The 26,251-nt window shown below is 44.0% G+C and overlaps 1 protein-coding gene across 3 annotated transcripts in view; it reads left to right on the top strand.

The window, feature by feature from the left end:
* Nucleotides 1-26,251, top strand: part of CPNE8 (copine 8) — a 282,884-nt gene that overhangs the window by 1,557 nt on the left and 255,076 nt on the right. For 2 of the 3 annotated variants that reach the window (XM_084621135.1, XM_084621136.1), the window contains exon 2: nucleotides 19,537-19,577. The exons of the other annotated variant lie outside the window; for it this stretch is intronic. In XM_084621135.1, coding sequence (XP_084477261.1) covers nucleotides 19,537-19,577 — 41 coding nt within the window. The remainder of the gene's footprint in view (nucleotides 1-19,536; nucleotides 19,578-26,251) is intronic. 3 annotated transcript variants of the gene reach the window in all.

Raw genomic sequence — 26,251 nt, 5'->3', positions numbered from 1 at the left:
ATGATATTTTACTTGCTCATCAGAATTTACTCGGCCTGGGTGCTTGTGGGCAAGTAGAATGTTCTAAGTTTGGGAAAGATTTCCCACCCCCACAAAAGATGAAGAATTTTTGCTTTGTGTGCAATGAGACCCTCTACCTAGTGTTTAGAAATCTCCTTAAAACTGCCCAATCGACTGTAGATAAGCAGCCGCCATAGCTGGTGTATTTGGCAGCTTTAATTGTTAGTGTTGCTTCCTGTTGGGAAATGAAACAGTTTGCTGAGCCGTTGCCAGTGACGAACTGTACTACTAAAATGTCACAGGCTGTATCCTCTCTCTGTTGCTCCAGAGGTGCTGGGGTTACCACGGCCACTCCTTCAGCAGTTTTGAAAACAGAACAGCTGCTCCTGCAACTCCCTTCCTCAAAGTAAACCTCGTAGCTGTTTAAGGGGAACATTTTGAATAAGGATAAATGGAATGAGAAGCACTATATTCCTCAAAAAGGAGTACTTGTGGCACCTTAGAGACTAACCAATTTCAAGTACTCCTTTTCTTTTTGCGAATACAGACTAACACGGCTGTTACTCTGAAACCTGTCACTATATTCCTCGATTTCCTGATAGCTTTTCATCTGCCCAGCCAAGCACTCCCCACCCCCCAGCAAAACGTGCTTGTTTATTGTTAGGTTGTCCACCTCCTCCACCAATACTTTTGTTTAAGTTGCCTCTTGTCTTAATATAAAATTACAAGGTGTCTTGGACAGGAATGACCTTCTTGTTAATTTTTTGTACAGCACTGTATAAATTGATTAGGTTCCCTAGCCACTGTCTGTAATACAAATAATAAAAAAGGCTGACGTCCTCCACTCTCTGTGTAGAAGAGGGATGAACTTATTTAATGGGGGTTGGTTTTAAGACTCTGTAAAAGTTCTTCCTTTTGGGATGAAGTTTTTTGTATTTTGAAATTTTCAAAGTTTGTGACGCCTCAGAATACTGAATTTCTAGAAGTCTCCACAGAGTTTCTAAATAGAACCTAAAGGGAAACTGGACACCACACAAGGCATATTATTGTTTAGAGAAAAACAGGCGCTAGGATTCAGGAGTTTTAGTTTTAGGGTTTGGTTTTGTAAGTAAATGCTGTGATATTATCTGACATTTTGTGGTATTTTATACTTTTTGACTCAGTTTTGTTTGTAATGAGAGAACACCTCTTCAATTCAGATTGCTTGGTTTACTTTTTTATATTTTATTTCAGATTTTCAGTACTAAACTTGGCAATAAATAGAACAGTACTGTTATGAAACTTGTGTCGAAGAAAATAGTACTGATGTAAAATAGTATATCCAAATCTAGCTTATAGAGAGATACTATTTTTTTTAAATAATCAGTTCAAGAAGTTATTTAAATACTATAACTCACTTAATACGATTGGCTAAAATACTGGGTGTTCATGTCTGTGTACATGCTGTAGCTAGACAGAGGAAAACAAAACATTCCATGGGTTCATGCAACAGAAAGAAAAACAAGGTTGTTCAAACAAAACTGGCTTCTCATTTGACTGTTAACTCCTCCTAGCTCCTCCTCTTCATTCCTGTGTTATGTCTGTCTTGTCAAATGTTAATGTCTAAATATATGGGAATTCCCTAAGGGAATTTCCTTTATAATGCAAGTGGTGAACTGCACTTTTTTTTTTGATTGGCAGCAGAAACATGTATTAATATCAAAATGGAAAATGAATGACTTTAGGAAAGACACTAATGAATAACACATGATTATGACTCATCTGCGTACACATTTATTGGCTAAAACCTCAAAAGAAATAGCATTCTAATAAAAATATGCAATATGGACAGAAAAATAAACTATGCCAGTTACAGCAATAAATGCTTCAATCGTTCAATAATTAGCAATTACATTTGTTTTTAGAAAATTTCTGCCTTCATTTATAGTGTAGTACAATATCTTAAATGATGTAATTATTTCATTATGAGCCATAGAACCAGTATCATCATTAGGTGATGATACTGATTATCAGCTAATAAAGCATTAGTTTGTGCTTGTCTGTTCTTAAATTCCAGCTACATTTTCCACTTCCTTTTTGGATGTCTATAGGAACCATAGAACACTGGTCCATTTATCATTTGCTGACTGGTGTAACTGGGCTGTCAGTGGAGGCAATGTGGTCTACTAGTTACATTAATAGACAGGGAGTGAAGCAACATGGGTTCTATTCCTGACTTAACCAATAATTCATTCTGTGACCTGTGCAAGTCATTTCACTACTACTTGGTGCTTCAGTTTCCCCATCAGTAAATTGGAGTTAATAATAAAACTATGTTCACACACAAATGAAACCTCTGACTTCAAGAGATTTAAAAAATGAGTTAGACCACTCGAGAAACCATGTGACTTCCCCCCAAAGAGATTATAAAAAAAAGATAGTGCCCTTCTTCCCCCCCCCCCACACACCCCAATTTTGTCTTGATTTTTGAATTCCCTCTGCCTATCACATGCATGTGTGACAATTGGTATTGCCCACTGTCCCAAATTTATTTGGCAAGGTGATTTTTGGCCCTTGATGCAGGAATAAGTTTGCCAGGTTTCCAGTTTTCAAGTGGAACACCAGGTCGAAAAGGGACCATGGCAGCTTCGGTCAGCACCGCTAACTAGGCTGTTAAAGTCCAGTTGGTGTGGGGCTGGCAGGCTCCCTACCAGGTTTGCACAGCTCCAAGGAAGCTGCCGGCATGTCCCTTTGCCCCCTAGATGTAGGGGTGAGCACGAGGGTTCCACACGCTGCCACCACCCTGAGTGCCGGCTCCGCAGCTCCCATTGGCCGGGAACCTCCACCTAAGAGCTGGAGGAACATGCCAGCAGCTTCCTGGGAGCAGCGTGAAGGCTAGACACCTAACCTGCCTCAGCCTGGTGAAAATGAGTGAGTGAAAGTGCGGGAGAGCAAGGGTGGGGGGATGGAGAGAGCGGGGGGCAGAGCCTTGGGGAAGGGGCAGGGCAAGGGTGTTCTGTTTTGTGTGATTAGAAAGTTGGAGGAGCTCTAACCCCTACATCTGTCTGTCCCCTGTCCAGCGATTAATCCTGCTCCTCCTTCCCCCAGTTCCTGCGTCAGTTCTGCTCATTTGTAGCCCCAGGACCCATACGTTCTGCCCTCTAGCCTCTCCATCAATTCAATGTTCCACCCCATCAGTTCTGCCCTCTACCTCATTTCTGCTCTTCCTGGGGTTTTTCACTTCTCTCTCCTAGGCCTAGGAGTGGGGACTACAGCAGGGTCCCCTTCTCCCCCATTCCAGGCTGGGGCAATGGGGAGGATTAGCTCTAGTGCTTCTTCACCCCTTTATCCTGTTCCCAAGGTGCATGTTGCAGTGAGTGGAGAGAGGACCAGAGGAGCCATCCCCATTGTTCCAGGAGGGGATGAGGGACGGGAGCCGACCTGAGCTTCTGAGCTCTTTCCTTCCCTTCGACACCCAACACCCCCCCCCCCCCCCGCTCCTGCACACTGAAGCCATTTTCAACTGGTGGAAAGAGGGAGTGGGGGGTGAGAGCTCTTCGTGCAGCAGCTCCGACTGGTTGCTCTGCCCCATGAACTGAACTTCTTTCCCCCGAAGCAACACTCAAAAAAAGTCAGATGGCTGGAGTGTCTTGCTTCATCATAAGACTTGCTACATCCCTGGCCAAATCCAGACACCTGTGGATAAAATGGCTCATCTCTTGGCATTGATTTAGTATTGATTTTACAGTTATTTCTTTTTTTGTCTACAATGTTTTGTCTGATTTGTATGGCTATAAAATGTGAGCATAGGCATAGTCTTACAATTGTTGGAGAAGCAAGAAGTCAGAATGTTTTTCATTATTATTATTGATTTGCATTATCATAGTGCCTAGCCTAGGAGCCCTCTGTGTTTGTGAAGTGCCTAGAAAAACAGGGTCTTGGTCCATGACATTTATTTAATGTCAGATAATTAAGGAAAGGGCCAGAGTTTCTGTGAACTTGATAGAGCACAGTATGTCTGTGGGTTTCCAATCCAGGGAGATTCTAGAAGTCTGCAGGGGGATCTACCAGGAAGCACCAAAATAATTGTGCTTTTAAGTTTAGATACTGACTTCCAAAGTTTTAAATACTTGGGATTTTTTTTTTTTTGGTCTCGTGTTTAATGTTTGTGTTGGGATTTTCTGTGGTCTATAAGTAACTTATAGATGTTTGTTTAGTTGTGATGTTACATATATTAAGAAGAACTTATTTGTGGTGCATTTCCATTTGTGAAATATGGTACATCTGGTATGTAGCTGATGAACTGCATTGAAAAGCAATGTCTTGCAAAGTCCGGGGGCAGGCGGTGGGGGTGACATCCTTGACCTACTCTACATAAGGGAGTGCACCACCTTGACAGCCTCAGTTCCTTTGCCACTGTCGCAGAGAGCAAATGGAACTTGTCTTTGTTACCTCAGGCTAGCTCTTCCCTTAATCTGATTTTAATATTTTCTTGTAAACGTAAGTTGAGTAATATAGGATAGTTTAGTCTAGAGCCTTCCTTTTTCCTGGGAGCCATTGACCTCTCACCAAGACTTCACGGGGTTTATGAGGGTTTCAACAGGTACACCTCCCTTGGGGTTCCATGTTATTCCCACTGCTTTCAGCGAGAGAGAGTCTGTCTTATGGTAGCTGGATGCATAGGCACTGACTCCATGGGTGTTCTGGGGATGGAGCACCCACAGGAAAAAAATGGTGGGTGCTGAGCACCCACGGACAGCTCCCCTACCAGAACCTCCCCCTCCCCCACAGCACCTTCTGCCCACCAGCCGGCCCTGCCGATCAGCGAGTTTCCCCCCCCCACCTTCCAGTGCCTACCATGGATCAGCCGTTTCACGGCAACAGGAAGTGCCGGGGGGAGGTGTGAGGGCACATGCTAGGGGAAGGGGGTGGAACTGGGCAGGGAAGATGTGGGGCGGAGCGGGGGTGGGAAGAACCAGGGCGGGGTGGGACTTTGGGGGAAGGGGTGAAGTGGGGGTGGGGCCTGGGCAGAGCTGAGGGGGAACGCCCCCCAGAAGATTAGAAACTTGGTGCCTATGGCTGGATGTCAACTTCTTGATACTGCCAGCGCTTCAGTCACATAAGCACTCTCCTCTGAACTTACACCAGCCCTCAGTTTGCCTTACAAATTAACACTAAGTGCACCCAGTTCCGAAGTTCCCCATAAGTGTCCCTCTGTTAGGGTGACCAGATAGAAAGTGTGAAAAATCGGGACGGGGGTGGGGGGGTAATAGAAAAAAGCCCCCAAAATTGGGACTGTCTCTATAAAATTGGGACATCTGGTCACCCTATCCTCTGTAGTATCTAGCCCTGATCCACTGGACACTCACAGAAATTACCAGATAAGCTGTCCCCAAAGGAACACAAGCTTGTTCGATTCAGCTGAGTATAATCTCCAATGTAACAATATAGCACTGTAATCTATTTATAGTGAAAACAAATATAAAGTATCAGAGGGGTAGCTGTGTTAGTCTATATCCACAAAAACAATGTTGAGTCTGGTGGCACCTTAAGCAGATTTATTTGGGCGTAAGGTTTTGTGGGTAAAACAAATATAAAGTTTTATTAACATCTTAATATGTAAGAGATCGCAAGCAAGGATAGTCAGAACACCACGTTACAAATAAAACAAAAGGTATAACATGCTTCTTACATTCTAAGCTTAAAATTAACAGGCTAAGCCCTTGTCTAAAAAAGTCTGTCTTGCCCAAATGTCCTTTATGGTGCTTTCAGCCAAACCCTTGTTGCGATCCCATTTTCATGACTGTAATTGCACTGTTCAGTAGGCCCCAGATGCAGGATAAAACAGGGATCCTTTTGCCTTCCTATTATACCCCAGAGTTGATTGTCTTTGCACCTCAGGGACAGGACAATGCCCTGTGGTTCAGTTTCCAGCATCTTTCCATGTTAATTTAACATCCTTATGTTGACTGAGGTAAGCAGTGTCAGGATGAGCTCCACCCTGACATCTGGTGGTGAGGTGTGGCAAGTTGTGGAAAAGAACTTCAGGGGCCGATCTTATTTGCATAGGCACACCCACCCCGCCTAGAATGAGGCCATAGCTGCCCAAACGGTCACTTTGGCTGCTGTGGGATCCCCAGTGTTTCTGTTATTGGGGCAGGAAGAATAAATTGTTATTACCCTGATTATGGGAACTGTGCTTGGAACTGTACTTACCATCAACTAAGTAGCACTCGCTAGGCAAGGGTCATGGGTTCCAAAACTCTATGAATGGAGAGAGGCTGGGGACAAGTATTAATACTTGGTGGCATGGGCCCCTTGGTGAGGGCCTTACATGCTAATTGCACTTCCTCTTCTCTCCACTGTGGAATATCAGAGCTAATTCATTAGAAGTCTAGTTACAGGCTGCTGAGCTCACTTTGGGCTAATAGTGCACCAGCACTGAGGCTCCCCTACTACAAGCTGAATTCACCAAAGAGCTGATATCACTGAGCGTTGTGTTAAGTAGTGGGGGGAGCCTGAAGATATATTGTGGAGCAGTTTGCGGGATGGCTGGAGTGCCTTGTGGACAGGCTGGTAGAGCAGTTTATAGGATGGCGGGAGCTGCTGGTGGGATGTGGAGCAGTTCGTGGATCGGCTGGTGGAGCAGTTTGTGGGATGGCGGGAGCTGCGTGTGGGCTGCAGAGCGGAGCTGAGCGAAGCAGTTTGTGGGGCGGCTGGCAGAGTGGAGCGAAGGCCTTTGGAGCTGTGGGGCAGTCTGCTTCAGATCATGTAAGGTGCCTCTTACCTCCGCCCAGGTTGGGAGGTAAAGCTCTGTAGATAAACTTTTGAACTCTGGGGCTGCCCTGACCAGGGACAGAGACTTTTGGGTCATTGGACTTTTGGGACTTTGGGTGATTTGGGGTTGCTGGACTCAAGAACCAAAGGGAAAGGGCATGCCCCAATTTGCTTGGGGTGGGTTTTTTGCTCATGGGTTGTGTTATGAATCCTGTTAGTGGTGTTTCCCCAACATAATACCACATTGTTTCTCTCTGTTATTAAAAGGCTTTTTGCTACACTCAGACTATGTGCTTGCGAGAGGGGAGGTATTGCCTCTTGGAGGCACCCAGCGGGGGTGGTATATATTTGTCCCAGGTCACTGGGTGGGGGCTCGAGCTGGTTTGCATTGTGTTATTGGAATGGATCCCCTAGATATTGAACCCGGCCCTTGTTGCTGCCAACTCCGAGGGGCAGAAGGGTTACACTTAGAATGCAGATGTAGTTCTCATTGTGTTTTGTTTACTATACTTAATTTACATAAGAGTCAGGGATAGGTGAATAGATAGGTGCTTTGTCTGGCAGAAAACAGGGTGGATTGATTTTAAATCATGATTCAGATCACGAAGTGGAAAGCCTCTATTTCAGCGGTCCCCAAACTTTTGAGGGTTATGCCCCTACCTTATCCCTGTCATGTTTCTTTCCCCCCCCCCGCCCCCCAAGCTGGGGCAAGGAGCAGGCCATGGTTTGCGGGAGAGGGAAGGATGCGGACCGGTGTAAGGGGGTTGAGGCTGGGGTAGCAGCTGGGGGTGAAGTGGGGCTGCGGCCAGGGGCCGAGACTGGGGGTGGGGGCGGGAGTGGAGCTGCAGCCGAGCCGCTGTGGGGACTGGCAGCCAGGCCCATGGCCAGGTCCGGCACTGCTCCTGGCTTTGTCCCCTGCCCTGGCCTTGGGCTGGGAACGGCGCTGAGGCTGGAGGCTAGCACGGGACTGGGATTGGAGCTGTGCAGAGGCTGGGGACAGGGCTGGGAGCTGAGGGCAGGGAGGGGCTGGCTGGTGCTCCCTCCCTGCTCCTGTGAGGCTGGCCTAGGCCCCACTATGCCCCCCCCCGGACGTTCCTCCACACCCTCCTAGGGGGCCTGCCCCACACTTGGGGGACCTCTGCTCTATTTAAATCATTGATTTTTAGTCAGTTTTCCCATTTGTACTTCAGTTTTTTTCTAAAGAAAGGTGATTTTCTTCTCCGTTGATATAGCCATTAAAACATGTTGAGTTACAGCTAAATAGAACTCCTGTACCCAATAGAACAGGCCTTGGGTCTCCCCAGGATCAAAGCTTTAATACAGTACATGACCTATTGTGCCATATTTATTAAGCTTGACCTCAAAAGTTAGGTTCTCCCCCTCCCCTATTTCTTAAACAGATTCGAAAGAAAAGCAGCCCTTAACTCAGTTTTTGGTAGAGGCTCATGGATTGAACAAATTTATATGTAAATGTTTTAAGACATTAACATATTTTATATTACAGTCAGATTTCATTTTAAACAGGTTTTTTAAAAAGAAAAAATTTAAATTTAAATGACATTTAAAAAAAAATCTTTAAATCATCCGGTCTAGCAGAGAACCTGTCAGTCAACTCTGCCAGGTTACATAGTTTTAAAGCATATTTTTAGTAGGAATACACAACTCCTCACACACCATCCATACATGCATCTCAGTGATTACGGTGACCAGTGTGTCACCGGCTTTCATTTGATACCTTACAATACAGTGCATCATTGCTGTAACGTCTTTCATTATTATGAAACTTCGGCTATAACAACCCTGGTCCCTGCATCCCAACTACAGTACAGTACTCAAAGCCAGAACCAGGGCAGGGCGAGTGGGGCAGCCACTCAAGGCGCAAAGCTGAGGGGATGGAAAAATGAGGCGGAAAAATGGGGGGGGGGGGGAAATAGTAGGGGATAGAGCCCTGCAGCAGGACAATACCATGCCACCTTTACTTCTGCACTGCTTCTGCTGGGATGCTGCCTTTAGAGCTGGGTGGCCAGAGAGCAGCAGCTGCAGAAGTAAGGTGGCATGGTAATAGTATTGCCATAGAAACTGGCAAAATTAATTGATTTTTTTTTTTTTGTTTAGAACTGAGATTTAAATCAATGTTTGGAATTTTATTTTAATTGAAACAAAACTGAAAATTTACACTTCTAAATTTTTATATTTGACTGTTCCATTTCAGTTTGAGATTTGTGTTATTTTGTATTCTTCAATGAATTAACACAGAATACTGGAGGCATGTAATATTATTTTATTAATTAATTTAGCTAGCACCTTTGTCCGAGGTGACAAAAGTTAACTTACTCCAGCAGTTCATCGTTCATTTTGATTGTTCATTTGCTATAACAAACAAAAGGTTTGGATCCCAACAAGTAGTACACTATTTGTGTAAAAATACCGTGAAAGCAATATGTTAGGTGTAGTGAGATTGTCAGACCTGATACGAGTTGCTGACCCAAAATAGTAAACTCTTTGCCAGCTGGCACCTCTCTGTCATGGGCCTTCTGCCTGGCAGTCATACTGGACACTAATGCCCATGTGCAGTGACCTTTTGTGCGGGTGGGACTTACACAGTAACCCAGCATCTGACTTTCCCTTCCACCACAGGGAGTGAAGGTGTGGAGAGAGATTTGAGGTTCCATGCTCATCTAGCTTCTCAGTGCCTACAGCTTGATACTCCAGTGGGCCCACTGAGGGTTCTGAAACCAACCACTATGCTGTGATCCTTTGATATAGGACCCAAGATGGGATTTTGCTGTTGAGCCTCAGTGCTGTGTTCTATCACTGGCTCAAAATGGGAATCTCCTGTGTCTTGTACTGAGATTGAATCCCTCACCTTGCTACTGCCACCAATATCCATTCTAGCACCGTGAGCTCCCTTCAGCGTGTGTGCCCTCACCAGCACCTATTCCTCACTTGCGTGAACACTTTTTACAAAGTGATCACTATGTCTGACCTTTTAGTCCTCATCCTCAAAAGGTAACCCACATATCACTTTCAAAAGACAAGCCTGGGAGCTTAAATTCATAATTTTAAAAATCCTGGACTGAATAGAAACTTTGGATTTATGATTACAATTATCTCTAACCCACTAACAACCCCCCTCACCAGCTGTCAAGGTTCCTTCCCCACTCTGAACTCTGGGGTACAGATGTAGGGACCTGCATGAAAAACCCCCTAAGCTTATTTTTACCAGCTTAGGTTAAAACTTCCCCAAGGTACAAACTATTTTACCTTTTGTCCCTGGACTTTATTGCTGCCACCACCAAGCGTTTAACAAATATAACAGAGAAAGAGCCCACTTGGAAACGTCTTTCCCCCCCAAGCCCTACACCCCCTTTCCTGGGGAAGGCTTGATAAAAATCTACTAATTTGCATAGGTGAACACACACCTTGGATCTTAAGAACAATGAATAATCTATCAGGTTCTTAAAAGAAGAATTTTAATTAAAGAAAAAGGAAAAGAATCACCCCTGTGAAATCAGGATGGTAAATACCTTACAGGTAATCAGATTCAAAACATAGAGAATCCCTCTAGGCAAAACCTTAAGTTACAAAAAGACACAAAAAACAGGAATATCCATTCCATTCAGCACAACTTATTTTATCAGCCATTTAAACAAAACAGAATCGAATGCATATCTAACTAGATTGCTTTCTGACTTTTTACAGGAGATGCCTTGTGAGGTATCATTTGAAAAGTCATAATTTGCTTAACATTGTTGTCCTGTTAAAACTTGTGCCTCAACACTGTATATGGAGTTATGAGATTTTGCTATAGGTTTGTTAATGAAACATATTGTGAGTCTGGGAAAAGCCCACAGACTAGCACCTCAGAAGTAATAAAGGCCTTGACTGTCAACTGTATGTACACAGAGGGTGCAAGCAAGAATTTGCAATTCATATGAAGGACTGATTGCAGGGCACATAGGCAATGGAACTGTCTAACCACTTGACACAGCAAGGATTTTTCAGCATGAGGAGCTGTGTTTTTTTTTCCTTTTTATACTCCAACACACAAATTACCTCGCTCCTCCCTCATCTCAACACCTGGAAGTAAGATTGTTTGGAGGGCAAAGAGTAGCAGTATTGAACTGTGGGAAGGGATGGTCCTAACTGGAAGGTTTTCTAGTTAGGATGAATTGTGAACTGTCTGCAGCATCTGGTTGGGTGAGAAAGTTGCTTGCTTCACATTTTAGTTAGCTTGGTGAAGCTTCAGAATTAGATTGGAATTTTTATCATTTTATTTCTTTTTTTAGTCAATTCTGACCTTTTATGCCTGTATCACTTATCACTTAAAAGCTATCTTTAGATAAAAGAACAGAACTAGATTATCTAAACTAGTATGTTTTGATTGAAGTGTTTGGGGAATCTCTATTCAGGTTAACAAAGGCTGTTACATATTCTTTACTCTTTGTTTGAATGATGAACTAATTAATGAGCTTGCACTACACGGTGAGGGAACTGGACTATACAAGGCACATGCTTCGGGGGTGCAGTGCTATGACAAGGATATGGAGGTGTTCCCCTGAATTAGTTCATGAGTGACTGAGAGAGCATTCATGTAATTTCGCTGGGTGTGCCTTTATATGCTAATGGCTGTGTGAGCATGGCCTGGAGAGGCTGTTTTTCCATCAGCAGAGCCGTGTAAGAGGAAATCCTGGTATGACGTTATTGACTTGAACTGGGACCATATAGAACATTTTGCAACCAAAGTCCTGTAGTGGCACCAAATCTTGTATAAAGGGGGTCAAATGAGGTGTCTAAGATGAGGTTATGGTTTGCTGCTTATGATTATGCTATCTGTTTGCATGTATCATTTTTGTATTTAAAGATATAAGTATTTCAAACTTATGCTATGCTTCTGGGTGACACCCCAGATAAGTTGGTGTCAGCTCTGCCGAGCCTGCTGGATGGCCCATTAAGGACCATCAACTATACAACTGACCCATTCAGAGAAGGCAGACACGCCTTGGGACTCAGCAAGGTATGCAGGGACCAGCCTATGGACAGAACTCTGAGGTTTCTCCAGGCCATGTGATGGACAGCTTGTCTTTGGGACAAAGAAAGAAAGAGACCACATAGCAAGAGGATATAAAAAGCTGCTGCAGCTTCTTCATCTTGTCTTCAGTCCTGCTTCTTACCTCTGGAGGAACTTTGCTACACTGAAGCTTTGAACAAAGGACTGATGACCCATCCCAGCTGTGGATGTACTCCAGAGACTTGATTTGAACCTGCAGTTTATTCTGTCACTGCTGCAAGCCTGAACCAAGAACTTTGCCATTACTGTGTGTAATTGATTCCATTTAACCAATTCTAGCTCTCATCTATATTTCTCTCTTTTTATGAACAAACCTTTAGATTTTAGATTCTAAAGGATTGGCAACAGCATGATTTTTAAGATCTGATTTGTATATTGACCTAGGTCTGGGGCTTGGCCCTTTGGGATCGAGAGAACCTTTTTTTTTTTTTTACTGGGGTATTGGTTTTCATAACCATTTGTCCCCATAACGAGGGGCACCACTGGTGATCCTGGGAAACTGGAGTGTCTAAGGGAATTGCTTGTGTGACTTGTGGTTAGCCAGTGGGGTAAAACCAAAGTCTTCTCTATTTGCCTTGGTGTGCATAGAAACCCCAGCCTTGGGCTGTAACTGCCCTGCTTGAAGCAATTTATCCTGAATTGGCACTCTCAGTTGGGTCCCACCAGAACCAGCATCGTTACACCTGGTCTTTAATTAAGAATTAAGGGGCACAGCTTTTCAAAAGTCCACACTGTACCCTTGGGCAGTGGTTCTCAACCAGGGGTCTGGGGTCCCCTGGGGAGGGGGGTTGTGAGAAGGTTTCAGGGGCACCGCCAAGCAAGGCCAACATTAGACTCATTGGGGCTCAGGGAACGAAGCTGAAGTCCCAGCCCATGAGGTTGAAGTCCAGGGTCCTGAGCCCTACCACCCGGGGCTGAAGCCAAAGCCTAAGCAATGTAGCTTTGTGGGGGGGGGGCCCTCTGGCATGTCCCCTGGCAATTGCCCTGCTTGCTACCCTCTAATGCCAGCCCTGGCTTTTATATGCAGAAAACCAGTTATTGTGGCACAGGGGGTCCATGGAGTTTTTATAGCATGTGGGGGAAGAGGGGTCCAAAAAACAAAGGTTGAGAACTCCTGCCCTGGGGGATGTCACAACTACCTTTTCTGATGGGAAAGTATTCTGAATCATTCTACAGTTGCCCTCTTTCATGGAGCCCAAGATCAGAAAGGACCATTGTGATCTTCTAGTCCAGGGATCTGCAACCATTGGCATGCGGTCCGCCAGGGAAAGCTGCTGGCTGGCTGGGATGGTTTGTTTACCTGCAGCGTCCGCAGGTTTGGCCGATTGCAGTTCCCACTGGTCATGGTTCGCTGTCCCAGGCCAATAGGGGCTACAGGAAGCAGCGTGGGCTGAGGCATGTGCTGGCTGCCCTTCCCGCAACCCCCATTGGCCTGGAACAGCGAACCACAGCCAATGGAAGCTACGATTGACCAAACCTGCGGACGCTGCAGGTAAACAAACCTTCCTGGCCTGCCAGGGGCCAAAGATTGCCAATCCCTGTTCTAGTCTGACCTTCTGTATAATACAGGCCATAGAACTCAAGGGCTGAGTCTGATACTACCCAAATAACAAGGAGGCCCTTAGAAATAATTTTCTGGGTCATGCTCAGTAAGTCCTCTGTCAAAACACAAGGGAAGGATTCTTCCCCTGTTGACCCGTGTTTAGTGAGGAAAGAGAGTATTAAAGTGTCTAGTCTGAAAATTGACAGTGGGGAAAATGGCACCACCATATTAAGCTGATAAGTAATATTTAATGAAATCTGAGATTCTGCAGGAGATGAGGCTCTCACTTGCTATGTGTGAGTGGATTTTAAGTTGCGTGTGAGGTTACAGGAGGAAAATTTTGTATTCTTCAGAGATGAAGTTAGTATGTATTGTTTCTCATTACTCTAAAATTTGAAATTAGAAAAAAAAAACTCAAATATGAGCAGGCTGAAATAAAATATGCTCAAATAAATTGGTTAGTCTCTAAGGTGCCACAAGTACTCCTTTTCTTTTTGCGAATACAGACTAACACGGCTGTTACTCTGAAACCTAAAACAAATGTTACCTTTATAATCTAGGTCAGTTTTTTAATCGGTCCGTGCATAATGTATAAATTACCCTAATGTATAAATTGTATAAATTAAACCACATAAAACAACATAGGGATCAGTGATTTTTATTTTATACTTAGCTACAGCAGCTGACTGGATTAGTGAATACTGGTCTGATTTAATCAAGTGTGGTACAGTATCTTCAAGTTTTAGGCTAAATGTAGTATGATTATAATAGCTGCACAATTTAGGGAAGTAAGAGGTTTTTATTTTATTGGTTTGACTGAGGTTACACTACAGTAAAGCTAATAATTTCATTCACTAAGAACTATTTTATGTATGGAATAATTAGGCTAGTTCTTTCTGCTTTATTGTTACTACTCTTTAAATAGAACAAGAAACTTATTCGGATGTCTTTAACCCGCCTCACTCTTTCTTAAGCTGGCACCGCATACATCCAAACTATGTAGATGTTCTGGGTGATGGGCTCTCCCTCCCTCCTCTGACCTCCTGACCCTGTATCCTACTCCAGCCAGTGTGGATGGTTCTCTTCTTCTTCCTTTCAGGACTTTCATCACTGGGCCATAAACATGATACTACTTCCCAACTTGCAAAACAAAGAGACCTTTTCTTTTGAGGGTTGTCTAGATTAAACAAGTATTTGTTCTAGTCCTCAATTGATGAAGGAGAACTTTCCTCCCTCTTAAATACTCTGAAAGAAGATTCAGGTCAGTTATTCCCTAATAAAGGCATAGAGGTCTTCATTGGATTAATTAATTTCTCTCGAGCTGCCTGAGCAAGCAACTTAACCTCCTGTTCAGGATCCCCCTCAAGATGAGCCATAGGAAAGGCAGGTCTTTTGAGAAATCTGTAGATTTCACCCCCGCACATTTCTCTGTATGCTCCAAGCCTGAAAAGAAGTCAATCATTAAAGTATCTCTATATGAGATTATGCTGGGTTAAGGCCATCAGATTCTCTTCTGACCTGAAGATTGACTCCTCTTTCTTGTCCTTAGTCAGGTTCAGTCAAAGATGAGAGATTTTGATCCCATTTGATGAGATGGGCTCTCCAGAGGACCCAAAGATCAAAAAGTACCTATAAAGGTGCTGAAATTTTCTTCTGTTAGTACATGCAATGGCGACACAAAAAAGACTATCTGCTTAAATGGCCCTGTGTATCTCCACTTCCTCCTGAGCTCTCAGAAAAAAGAAGCTCTGTGGAGATCAAAAGAGGGAGACCAAAAAGAAATTAGATTCTATCAATATGATGCTGGCTTCTTCTACAATCATTTCTTCAACATCATCAGATCTCTTCTCTATAATGCCCTGGCTTAAAGAAATGTGGTTTTTGGTTTCTGCATACTGATGCCACTTCCAAAAGCAACCTGGTTCAAGTATCCTGAGACAGAAAACAAAGAGTTAGGTGCTGCTGTGATCCATAAAAACCCCTGGTAAGCTGCCGCATAACTCTTTAGGCACTTAAATTCACTCTGCGGCTAGATTTCTGCTGTAAAAGTTCCCTAGGTGCCTAAGCTTCTGCCTCTAGATTTGTGCATTGCTGCCTGACTCGGGTCTCTGGGCACCTGTCTCATCCTTAAGCCCCAGGGTGATCTCCATACCAGTTGAAGATGTGATGCTCCACCTATTTTTGTCTGTGTGGGCCAGTCAGGTAAACCTAATCAATCTATAGTCAACAGAGTAAAGGACGATAAGAAGGGGTTTGTAAATTGTAACTGGGAAGAATTTTTTGTTGGTCCATTACTAGATGGAAATTGTGGAATAGTCAATAATGAAAAGGCAGAAGTGTTCAATAAATATTTTTGTTTTGTGGTGGGGGAAGAGGAGAAACAGATGATGTAGTCCTATCAGATTATGATTGATGATGAAGAAATGCTTTCCATTCCAATAACAGTTCAGGAAGATGTTGAATAGCAGATACTAAAGTTAGACATTTAATATCAACAGGTCCAGGTACCTTGCATCCAGGAGTTGGCTAAGAAGCTTGCTTCACTGTTAATGTTTCTTCCCCCCCCTCCGCCCTTCCTGATAACTCTTGGAACACTAGGGAGGTTCCAGAAGAGTAAAAGAAAGTTAACGTTGTGCCAAGTATTTAAAAAGGGTAAATGAGATGACTTGGGTAATTATGGGTCTGTTTCCATGACAGTGATCCTAGGCAAAATAATGGAGTGCCTGATAAAGAATTAAAGGAGGGTAATGTAATTAATGCCAATCAACATGAGCTTATGTAAAAATAGATCCTGTCTAACTTGATATCTTATCAAAAAAAATATCAAGTTTGGTTGATAAAGATTAATAGATTTAGACTTCTGTAGGCCATATGACTTGATCCTGCATGACATTTTGATTAAGAAATTAGAACGATATAACATTAACATGGCATACGTTAAACTGATTAAAAACCGCATAACTGACAGGTTTCAAAATTTAATTGTAAAAGGGGAATTGTTGAGTGAGGGTATGTCTACTGCGGTCTCACATCGATTAGTTCTTGGCCCTATGCCCTTTAACTATTTTTATCAATGACTTGGAAGAAAACAAAAAATCATAACTAAATAAATTTTGCAGATGACCCAAAATTTGGGGTGGGAGGTAAAGAGGAGGCCAGTATTTTTCATCACTAGGAATTTTTAAATCAAGATATGCTCTGCCTAGTTCAAACAGGCATTGGTTTTGGGAAGTTCTGTGGCCTGTGTTATGCAGAAGGTCAGACTAGATGATCACAGCAGTCCTTTCTGGCATTAGACTTTATGAATACTTACACCTTACTGGTTTTAAACAAAGTTACAAAAAAGACTTGCATTTTTACGGACAGTTTGATAAAGACCTTTTGCTCACTGTGCAACAGTAGTCAAGTAAATGTTAGACTATGTACTTAATGGAATAGGGAATACTATGGAAATGTGATTTTCAATTTATTAAATCAGTTATGTAACCTCACCTAGAATACTGTGTTCAGTTCTGGTCACTCAATTTCTATAAAAGATATGCACTAGAAATAGAAGCGGCTTAGAGATGAGTTGAGAAAATTGTAAAAATGTAGAAAATAATGAATGGCATAGAAACAGATGACCTTAACTCTGCCCTATAGCAACATGAAAGAAGATCAAATATGTCTTAAATAATTAGTTTAATTGTTGACCACAAACCTAAAATTCCATAATCATAAAGCTATTGCACACAATTGCTACAGTGGAGAGCTAATATAAGTGGGGAATAGTTCTGCTATTGTGGGGAACTTTTCTGGCTTCTGCACTACCCCAGTGAAGTGGGCTAGCGAAAGGATCTGAGTCCTCTCTCCCACTTCCTTTACCCAGTGGTCTCCCTGCCCTTGAGGACTCCCCTTCCACTCTCCTGTTTGGCAGAGTCCTCGTAACCCCAACAAGGCTGGGCCCAGAATTCCTGGAGGGCTCGATTTTCCCCCCGCCCCCCCAACCCTGCTGTGGTTACCTAGGACAGGGGCTAGGGTGTCCCCACTCCAGGGTACTCTGTCTGCACTGGGCACTTAGAATCATAGAATATCAGGGTTCGAAGGGACCTCAGGAGGTCATCTAGTCCAACCCCCTGCTCAAAGCAGGACCAATCCCCAATTAAATCATCCCAGCCAGGGCTTTGTCAAGCCTGACCTTAAAAACTTCTAAGGAAGGAGATTCTACCACCTCCCTAGGTAACGCATTCCAGTGTTTCACCACCCTCTTAGTGAAAAAGTTTTTCCTAATATCCAATCTAAACCTCCCTCACTGCAACTTGAGACCATTACTCCTTGCCCTGTCCTCTTCTACCACTGAGAATAGTCTAGAACCATCCTCTCTGGAACCACCTCTCAGGTAGTTGAAAGCAGCTATCAAATCCCCCCTCATTCTTCTCTTCTGCAGACTAAACAATCCCAGTTCCCTCAGCTTCTCCTCATAAGTCATGTGTTCCAGACCCCTAATCATTTTTTTTGCCCTTCGCTGGACTCTCTCCAATTTATCCACATCCTTCTTGTAGTGTGGGGCCCAAAACTGGCCTCCTGACTCCCTGATTAGCCTGCTTGCCCTGTCATTCAGGCTGACTTGGAGCATTGGCCTCTCCCCATTGTTCCTGGGGACTATCAGTCTCAGGGTCCTGATTTCCCATAGACCCTTCCCCTTTTAGTACTGGGAGCTAGCCAACCAACCCCCCCCCCCCCCGAATGTTAGTAAGTACACTAAGGTGTACACTTAGTACACTAAGGTGGTTTGGTATCCTGATTAAGGATTTCCATACCCCAACATGTTTGGATTTCTTCTATATTTAATTGTGAATTTTAGGGATTTATAACACTTGATTTTTGGGATAATTGAAACACCTGTAATGTATTTTACTTTATTTATTGGTATGTACTCCCAACCTTAATGCCATTTTCATATAGTTTGTCTTGACATGTATAACTGTTAGTTGGGAGGAAATTTTCCCTAGGGGGCAGATTGCCCCGTAATTGTTATTACAGAGTTTCTTGTAACTTTTTCCGAAGCAGCTGGTATTGGACATTGTCAAATATAGGGTATTAGACTTTGATGGGCCACTCATCTGATTCAGTATGGTAATTATGTCTGAAATTACTATCTGAGTGTACATATGTGGATAGTGTTCATTTTAATCCTAATGAAATAAATTAAGAATGATCAAATGTCATCACAAAGCCTAATACTGGAGAGAGTTTAGGATAAGAGAAAGGAAAGAGGACCACTGTTACTCAAAAATAAAAAATCCATTACTGGTTACTTCAGCAAAATACAACACTGGAAGAACTATAATTATTTAAACTGAAAGAAGAAACAGTAGAGCAGTATTAAGATTGACCACTTCCTCTTTACCCATGCTATTTCTACACTACCCCACAGCTGGGACTACGGGATGTGAAAAGCAGTGTGCACCAAAGTACTGCTCTCTAACTCCCCAAGTGGATGCTGTGGGTACAAACTAAGTTTCCTAGTTTGCATTAATGATAGTTTAACAATAGTGAACTGTATAGTTACGCAATTACTACATTTGTAGGTAAGATACCAAGTGTAATCAAATAATGAGAGCTTGGACACAGAACACTTTACTAGAGGGATCCAGGGCCAAAAGACTGTTTTAGCCTGGAAAGATTAGGTTGAGCCTAGAAGCTTGGTTTAGGTAGAGATCTACCCAACTTGAAAGATTTGTTCTAAATCTTGGGGGTGGGGGGGGGTGTTACTTTTAGCTTAAAGCTGAAATAATAAACTCGCAAATTACCATGACAGTTTAAAGTTATTTCAGTTCCTGTGGGATATTACATTTAAAAATATATTTTTAATGATAGAGTGTTTTGCTTCTTTACCCTTTGTGGTAGTTGAGTCTACAATCTACAGTTTATATGCACCAGAATTGTGTGACAAACTGAAAAGTGTAACGTTTTGAGATTGGCAGAATACTAGCTCTGAGTAATTCTGATATGCATAAGAGATGGAGGAGAGCCAACTGTGTCCCCTTATGTTCCTTAAATAAACTGTTTTTAATCATGTATGCATTGTAGAGGCTTTCAATCAGAAAGAAATTATCATTGTTTTCTTTGAGATCGTCTTTCTCTGTTTTAGTAGCAGTGTCATTTATCTGTCTTTCTTTAACAGAAACCTTTTGGACAGAGACACATTTTCAAAATCTGATCCAAGTAAGTAAAAATCTTTTATTATATTTATTTGTTGGACTGGATAAACTGCAGTGTAAAGATGTCAGGTAAACCTCAAGGGGAATTCAGCCTCTAAATCAATTCAGTTCTTGTCCCCTCAGCAGAGACTTAACATAGTGTAATTGTAACAATGGTTTTTGTCATGTAGACAGTTGTATGCTAGGAAGTGCACTGAGACTACTGAACTCATTTCACATAGGCTACTGAATAGTCATTAGCTGATAAATTTTCGTTACTACTGATGTGAACCACATTTTCGATGAGTGACATAGAATTTAAAGGTTCTGTATCCCATTACAGTTTCTTGAGCTATCTAGTCCATTTGAAGAAGATTTAAGGTTAATTTTTTTTTTTTTTTTTTTTGCTGGGAATTAATAAATGCAGAACTTCCTGTTTTTTTTTTAAAAAAACAGTCTATTGTACTTTTCACATTTTTCCAGGCTGCTAGGCAAACTATGCAGAAACCTTTTTAAAATCTCCTCTTTCTGCTAATGCTCCTAATGAATAGAATTAATCTTAAATCTAGAGCCAAAAGATGAGAAATAAATGCCATTTACTTTTGTGTTGATATATTAATATGCCTTGGGTCACTGGGCAATGTCACATCTTGATTGTAAGCCCTCCAAGAGCAGATGTGAAAGATCATAGACAACTCCTCGATTAATGTAAGAATGCAGCTGTGCAGAGAACCATGTTGCTGAACGTGATCTTGGCAGGATTGCCCTTGGCATGAAATTCCTGGCTTTGGTCCAGCATGGATACCTTCTACTCATAGACTGTAAGGTCTGAAGGGACCATTATGATCATCTAGTCCTGGGGTTCTCACAACAAATTTTTTGGTGGCCTCAGTGTGCGGCCACCAACTCTTGCTGGTGGCTGCTTTGACAATTTTTCCTAAAATACTTCAGGAAAAACAAATACAGTCGTGCATATACATGTCCAGTCATAGTAATTTATTTATGTAGGGGTGTTTTTGCAGACTCAGTAATAACATACAGTTGTCTCTATTTACTGGACCCAAACAGAATAGAAACACCAGATGCTTTGCATGTTCTTGTCTTCTTGTTGTTTGTTTTTGTTTGTTTGTTTTTAGACTTGCTGGCTAGTAAGTCCACTTCTGTGAAAAGTGATATTTGAATATTTAATATCACTTTTCACAGCAGAGACTTGTTAGCTAGCTGAGAGGCAGTGAAAAGTGATATTAACAAACATGCAAATATCTCTTTTCACAGCAGACTTACTCAGCCCTGGAAAGCTGGGGGACAAATTAAGCCTTGGATGGGGAGATGGGAGGCAGTGGGGGCCAAGGATGATGGGGTGAGGGACTGGGGCGGCAGCAGGAACCAGAGGCGACAAGGGGTGTGTGTGTGTGTGAGCCTGAAGCCCAGTGGCCTGAGGGAGGAGACTGCAGCTGTGCAGCCAAAGCCCAGAGCCTGCCAACACGTGACCAGAACCTGCCGCCTGCCACACCAGGGCTGAAGCCGGAAGCCTGAGCTCCACCGCCCTCGGGAAGGTGGGAAACTCACACCGGCTGTCTGCTCCTCTAATGTTTGTGGCTCAAGAAGGGGGCAGGACGCAACCTCTCCTTGCTGACCCCTCCTCCCCCCAGTCACTGCCCAGGAGGCTGTGGCGTCAAGAAAAGCCCCTGATGGCCGCATGCGGCCACGTTTGAGAAATGCTGATGCACATTGCAGACCACAGAACTTCACCCACCCACTCCTTTACCCCTAACATCTGGCTGAGTTACTGAAGTCCTCAAATCATGGTTTAAAGACTTTAAAGACTAAAGCTCCATAGAATTCACCATTTACACTAGTTTAACTCTGAAAGTGATCTATGCCCCATGCTGCAGGGTCTCTGCCAACCTGACCCAGGGAAAAATTCCTTCTCGTCCCTAAATATGGTGATCACTTAGACCCTGAGCATGTGGGCAAGACTCACCAGGCAGACGCCTGGGAAAGAATTCTTTGTAGTAACTCAGAGCCCTCTTCATCTGGTATCCCATCTCTAGCCGTTTGGGAATATTTGCTAAAAGCAGTCGTTGATGGGCCACCTGCTATTGTAGGCAGTCCCATCATACCATCCGCTCCATAAACTTATCAAGTGCAGTCTTGAACTCAGTTAGGTTTTTTGCCGCCACTGCTTCGTTGGAAGGCTGTTCCAGAAATTCACTCCTGTGATGGTTAGAAACCTTTGCCTAATTTCGAGCCTAAATTTGTTGATGGCCAGTTTATGTCCATTTGTTTTTGTGTCCACGTTGATGCTTAACTTAAATAACTCCCCTTCCTCCCTGGTATCTATCCCTCTGATATATTTATAAAGAGCAATCCTATTTCCCCTCAGCCTTCTTTTGGTTAGGCTAAACAAGCCAAGCTGTTTGTCTCCTCTCATAAAGTAGGTTTTCCATTCCTCGGATCATCCGAGTAGCCCTTCTCTGCATCTGCTCTAGTTTGAATTCATCTTTCGTAAAAGTGGGAGACGAGAATTGCATGCAGTATTCCAGATGAGGTCTCACCAGTGCCTTGTATAATGGTACTAATGCTGCTTCTTTGAGGCATGTCCCTGTGGGTGCTCCACTTTAGGTGTCTTGGCATGCTGCGTTTGTAATCAGAGATTTGTAGTAGCAGTGCCTGGTTGGCCACGCCCGCGCATCAGCCATCTCGCACTGTTCAGAGTGGTTGTCTACTGTGCACAGCCAATAGTCCCCCAGTTTCTTCTCTTCCGCGTTTGCCTTGAGTCAGAGTGACAGCAGCGCCTTTCTTACCTTAGATAGCTCAATAGTTTTCTGTTTTTCCTGGTATTGTTAGCCTATCGTTTAGTTCTTTATAGCCTATATTTTATATTTTACGTAGTTTTTCTTTATTAAAAAAAATTTATACCTTTCCCCTTCCCTTTCACCCTACCTCTTCAGCGGGTCCCTGGCTTTGAAAGACAACGAGAGAAACAAGAACAGGCTTATTCCTCTTCTTTCTCCAAAGCAAGTACCCTTTCTGGCATGCCCAGCTCTCCTGGATCTAAACACTGCTTGACTTGCAGACTTCTGATACCAGTCTCAGATGGCCACTCAGTGTGTCCACTGCCTCGGTGTGACACACATTGCTCAAAAGTGCCACACTGCAAAGTGATTGCTAGGACAAGGAAGGCCAGGGATCTACAGTTGAAACTCCTAATGATGGAGAAATCCCTCAGACCAACCTCCTACCCTGAGTCCAGGATGCCTCCTGGCCAATGGTCGCCAGCGGCAGCGTCTGACGGACTCTACTTCAAAAACGGCTGCTAAGGAGCCTGCTCCCCAAAAGGCTACCAAAAAGTGGTCTCACTCATCCCTACAATGAGATTCGCCTAAAAGAAAGTGATCACTGAGTGAAAAATCTGCTCTGGTACTGACTGCACCGAGAGCGCCAGACCATGAGGCAACAGGAACGTCTGGCACAAAGACTTCCCAAGGAGCTAAAGACCGTATGCCAGCAAGCTCTCATGGAGGTATGCACACTAAAGCCAAACCTCCCAGCTCAGCACTGATGGAGTCGAAGAAAACCTCAGCACCGAGCAGGGCAGTGGTGGCACCTGTTGTACCTAAACAACACAGCAAGTCATCGGCACAGACAGCTCTGACCCTGATTCCTAGTCAGTGCATGCTGCCTCCCCTGGCACCAGTCCTATGGTTCCACAGCAACTCATGAGACAGGCGGACCCGATAGTTGCTTCAATGCCTAGGGCTCCCCTATTTGGTACCAATGGTATCCCAGCTAGACCAGGACCAAGCCTGGTGTCCACTCCCAGTGGGTCAGCCCCTCCCCTCTCCAGCGATGAGGAAGAAGAGGATGACGCAGGGCTATATATCCCTCGCCACTCCTTCCCTAAATCAGGACACTCTCAGCACCAAACATCTGCAGGCATACAAGGCTGGCAAGCTCAACCATGGGTACGCCTCCTATGACCTTCCCACCCAATTGGCCGTACTGGGATCCCTGGGCCATATATACGTCCCAGAACCTCAGCCCCCCCCAACCCAACAAGGTCCAGAACAACACGGTCCCCTTCACCAACTGTCCCAGCACCCTCAGATGCAGGATGAAGAGCTCGAGAAGCCTGAGGACAAACCTGAAGGTGATACCCTGCCACTCACCCACATTTTTGTCTTTATCACCGGACGAAATGGTAATGCCACCACCCTGCACTTTGGGGGATGATTTCCAGGACCCTATTCAAAAGGGTAGCAGAATCTCTGGACATTTCCTTAACCAGAGCTACCAGAAACCCAACACAGGCTCACAGATATACTTCGGGCATCCCCAACAGCAGAGATAACACTGCCTATTAATGACTCCATAATGGACCCTGCAAAAATAATTTGGCAGACTCCCACCACAGCTCCTCCCTTGCTGGTGGTAGAGGTGGTTAATCAAAGGGGGAAAACACCACCAGTCTAGAATGACCCCTAGTCCTCAGCTATGCTGAAGTTCCGCATAGCTAACTTTTCAGCCTTGTTGGCAAAATATACACATAATCTGTTCTCCAAGACGTCAGCTTTTATTGAAAGTCTGCCAGATGACAGAAAAGAACTGCAGAAAGCAAACATTTCTGAAGGTGCTCTCACTGCCAGAACAGCCCTGCAGGCCTCTCTCGACTCTGCAGACACAGCAGCACAGACCATTGCTATATCAGTGGTAATGTGCCGGGCATCCTGGCTCCATCTCTCCAGGTTCCTGAAGAAGGTTCAAGCCACTGTCGAAGACTTACTCTTTGAGGGGCAAAAATTGTTTGCAGAAAACACCAATGTGTCCTTACACACCTTAAATGACTCCTGGGTGACCTTAAAAACCCTGGACATCTATGTACCTGCAAACAAAAAGAAACAAGGCAGGTTTTACAACCAGAGATTCTGGGCTGTCCCATACTCCCAGCCCCAAAGACGGTATGACCAACAATGTAAACGGAGACAAGACGCCAGCAAAACTGAGAGAAGCCTTCCATGTCTCAACCATCCACCTCCAGACAATCATTTTTTGAAGATGTGGTCAAGGGCACGAGACCTCCACACTCTTTGATTCCGGAACCATATCCCGTCTCCAGCCCATTTTGGAGACAGTCTGTCACTATATTACAAAATCTGGAACAACATCACTACAGACAAATGGGATGTGGAAATTATCCAGCAGGGTTACTCCATCCTCTTTATTTCTATTCCACCTACCCACCCTCCTTCCCCATCCCTCTTTAGGGATCCCTCTCACGAGCACCTGTTACAACAGGAAATAAACCACCTCGTACAATTAGGTGCTGTGGAACCCGTACCAACTCAACACACGGGGAGAGGGTTTTATTCCCATTACTTTCTTACTCTGAAAAAGACTGGAGGGTAGAGACCCATCCTGAATTAACAAAAACTCAACAAATTCGTGAGAACACAATGTTTCAAAATGGTGATTCTAGCCACAATAATTCTGGCATTAGAGATTGGCTCTCAGCCCTCGACCTCCATGTTACCATTCACCCGATGTACAGAAGGTTCCTGAGATTCAACCTAGGAAATCAGCATTTCCAATACAGAGTGCTACCCTTCGGCCTATCAACCGCCCCGAAGGTTTTTCCCAAGTTTCTTGCTGCTGTTGCAGCTCACTTCCGCAGCCAGGGTGATAATTTTTCCATACTTAGATGACTGCCTGCTCAGGGCACCAACGCAGCAGGCAGTGATAAACGCCACACAGACCACGATAACCCTGTTCGTGGACCTTAGGTTACAGATAAATGTGCAGAAGTCCACCATGGTTCCTGTCCAACAGCTGGAATTCATAGGAGCCTACCTTGCCTGTCTCACAGCAACAGCGAGCTTACCCCAACAATGCTTCCTCACCTTAGCCAATCTAATTGCAACAGTGATGGACCGCCCACAAACGTCCTCTAGAACGTGTTTACAACTCTTGGGGCACATGGCTGTGACAACGTTTGTCGCAAAATATTCCAGGCTCCACACGAGAAGCTTACAGTTCGAAGCCAGGCCTGTATATATACCTCACAGACATTCTCTCAACAGATGTCTCACGATGCCCCACAGGGTAAACCACAGAACTTCTGCGCAGATCTCCTTTCAACAAAAAGCTCCGACTATAGCAATCATGACGGACGCTTCCATCATAGGATGGGGGGCACATTTACATGACAATACGATCCAGGGCCACTGGTCCCCAGCAGACTCTAACCTGCTTACTGGAGCTAAGGGCAGTCTGAAACGCTTACGAGCACTTTCTCCCTTTAATCCAGAACAAGACCATCAAGATCCTTATGGAAAATATAGCATTTATGTTCTATATAAATCGCCAAGGGGGAGCTTGATCATGCCCCTTGAGTGCAGAGGCAATACACCTCTGGAATTGGTGCATCACTAACATAGACGTTTTGGCATCCTATCTGCTGGGATGTCAGAACATAACAGCGGACCAATGAAGCAGGGACTTCTCACAAACCCACCAGTGGGAGATGGATCCCGGAACTCTCACAGCCATATTCAGATTATGGGGGTTTACTATTATAGATCTGTTCTCAACAGCTCAGAATGCTAAGTGCCCACAGTACTGCTCCTGAGCTGGGTTGGGACACCACTCCCTGGGCGATGCTCTTCTTGTAAAATAGGAAGTGCCACTATTGTATGCATT

This window comes from Lepidochelys olivacea (genome assembly GCF_965140295.1).
Source record: "Lepidochelys olivacea isolate rLepOli2 genome assembly, chromosome: 1".
Taxonomy (NCBI): domain Eukaryota; kingdom Metazoa; phylum Chordata; order Testudines; family Cheloniidae; genus Lepidochelys; species Lepidochelys olivacea.
The sequence above is the reverse complement of the archived record's forward strand: the minus strand, read 5'-3'. Positions and strand labels throughout refer to the sequence as shown.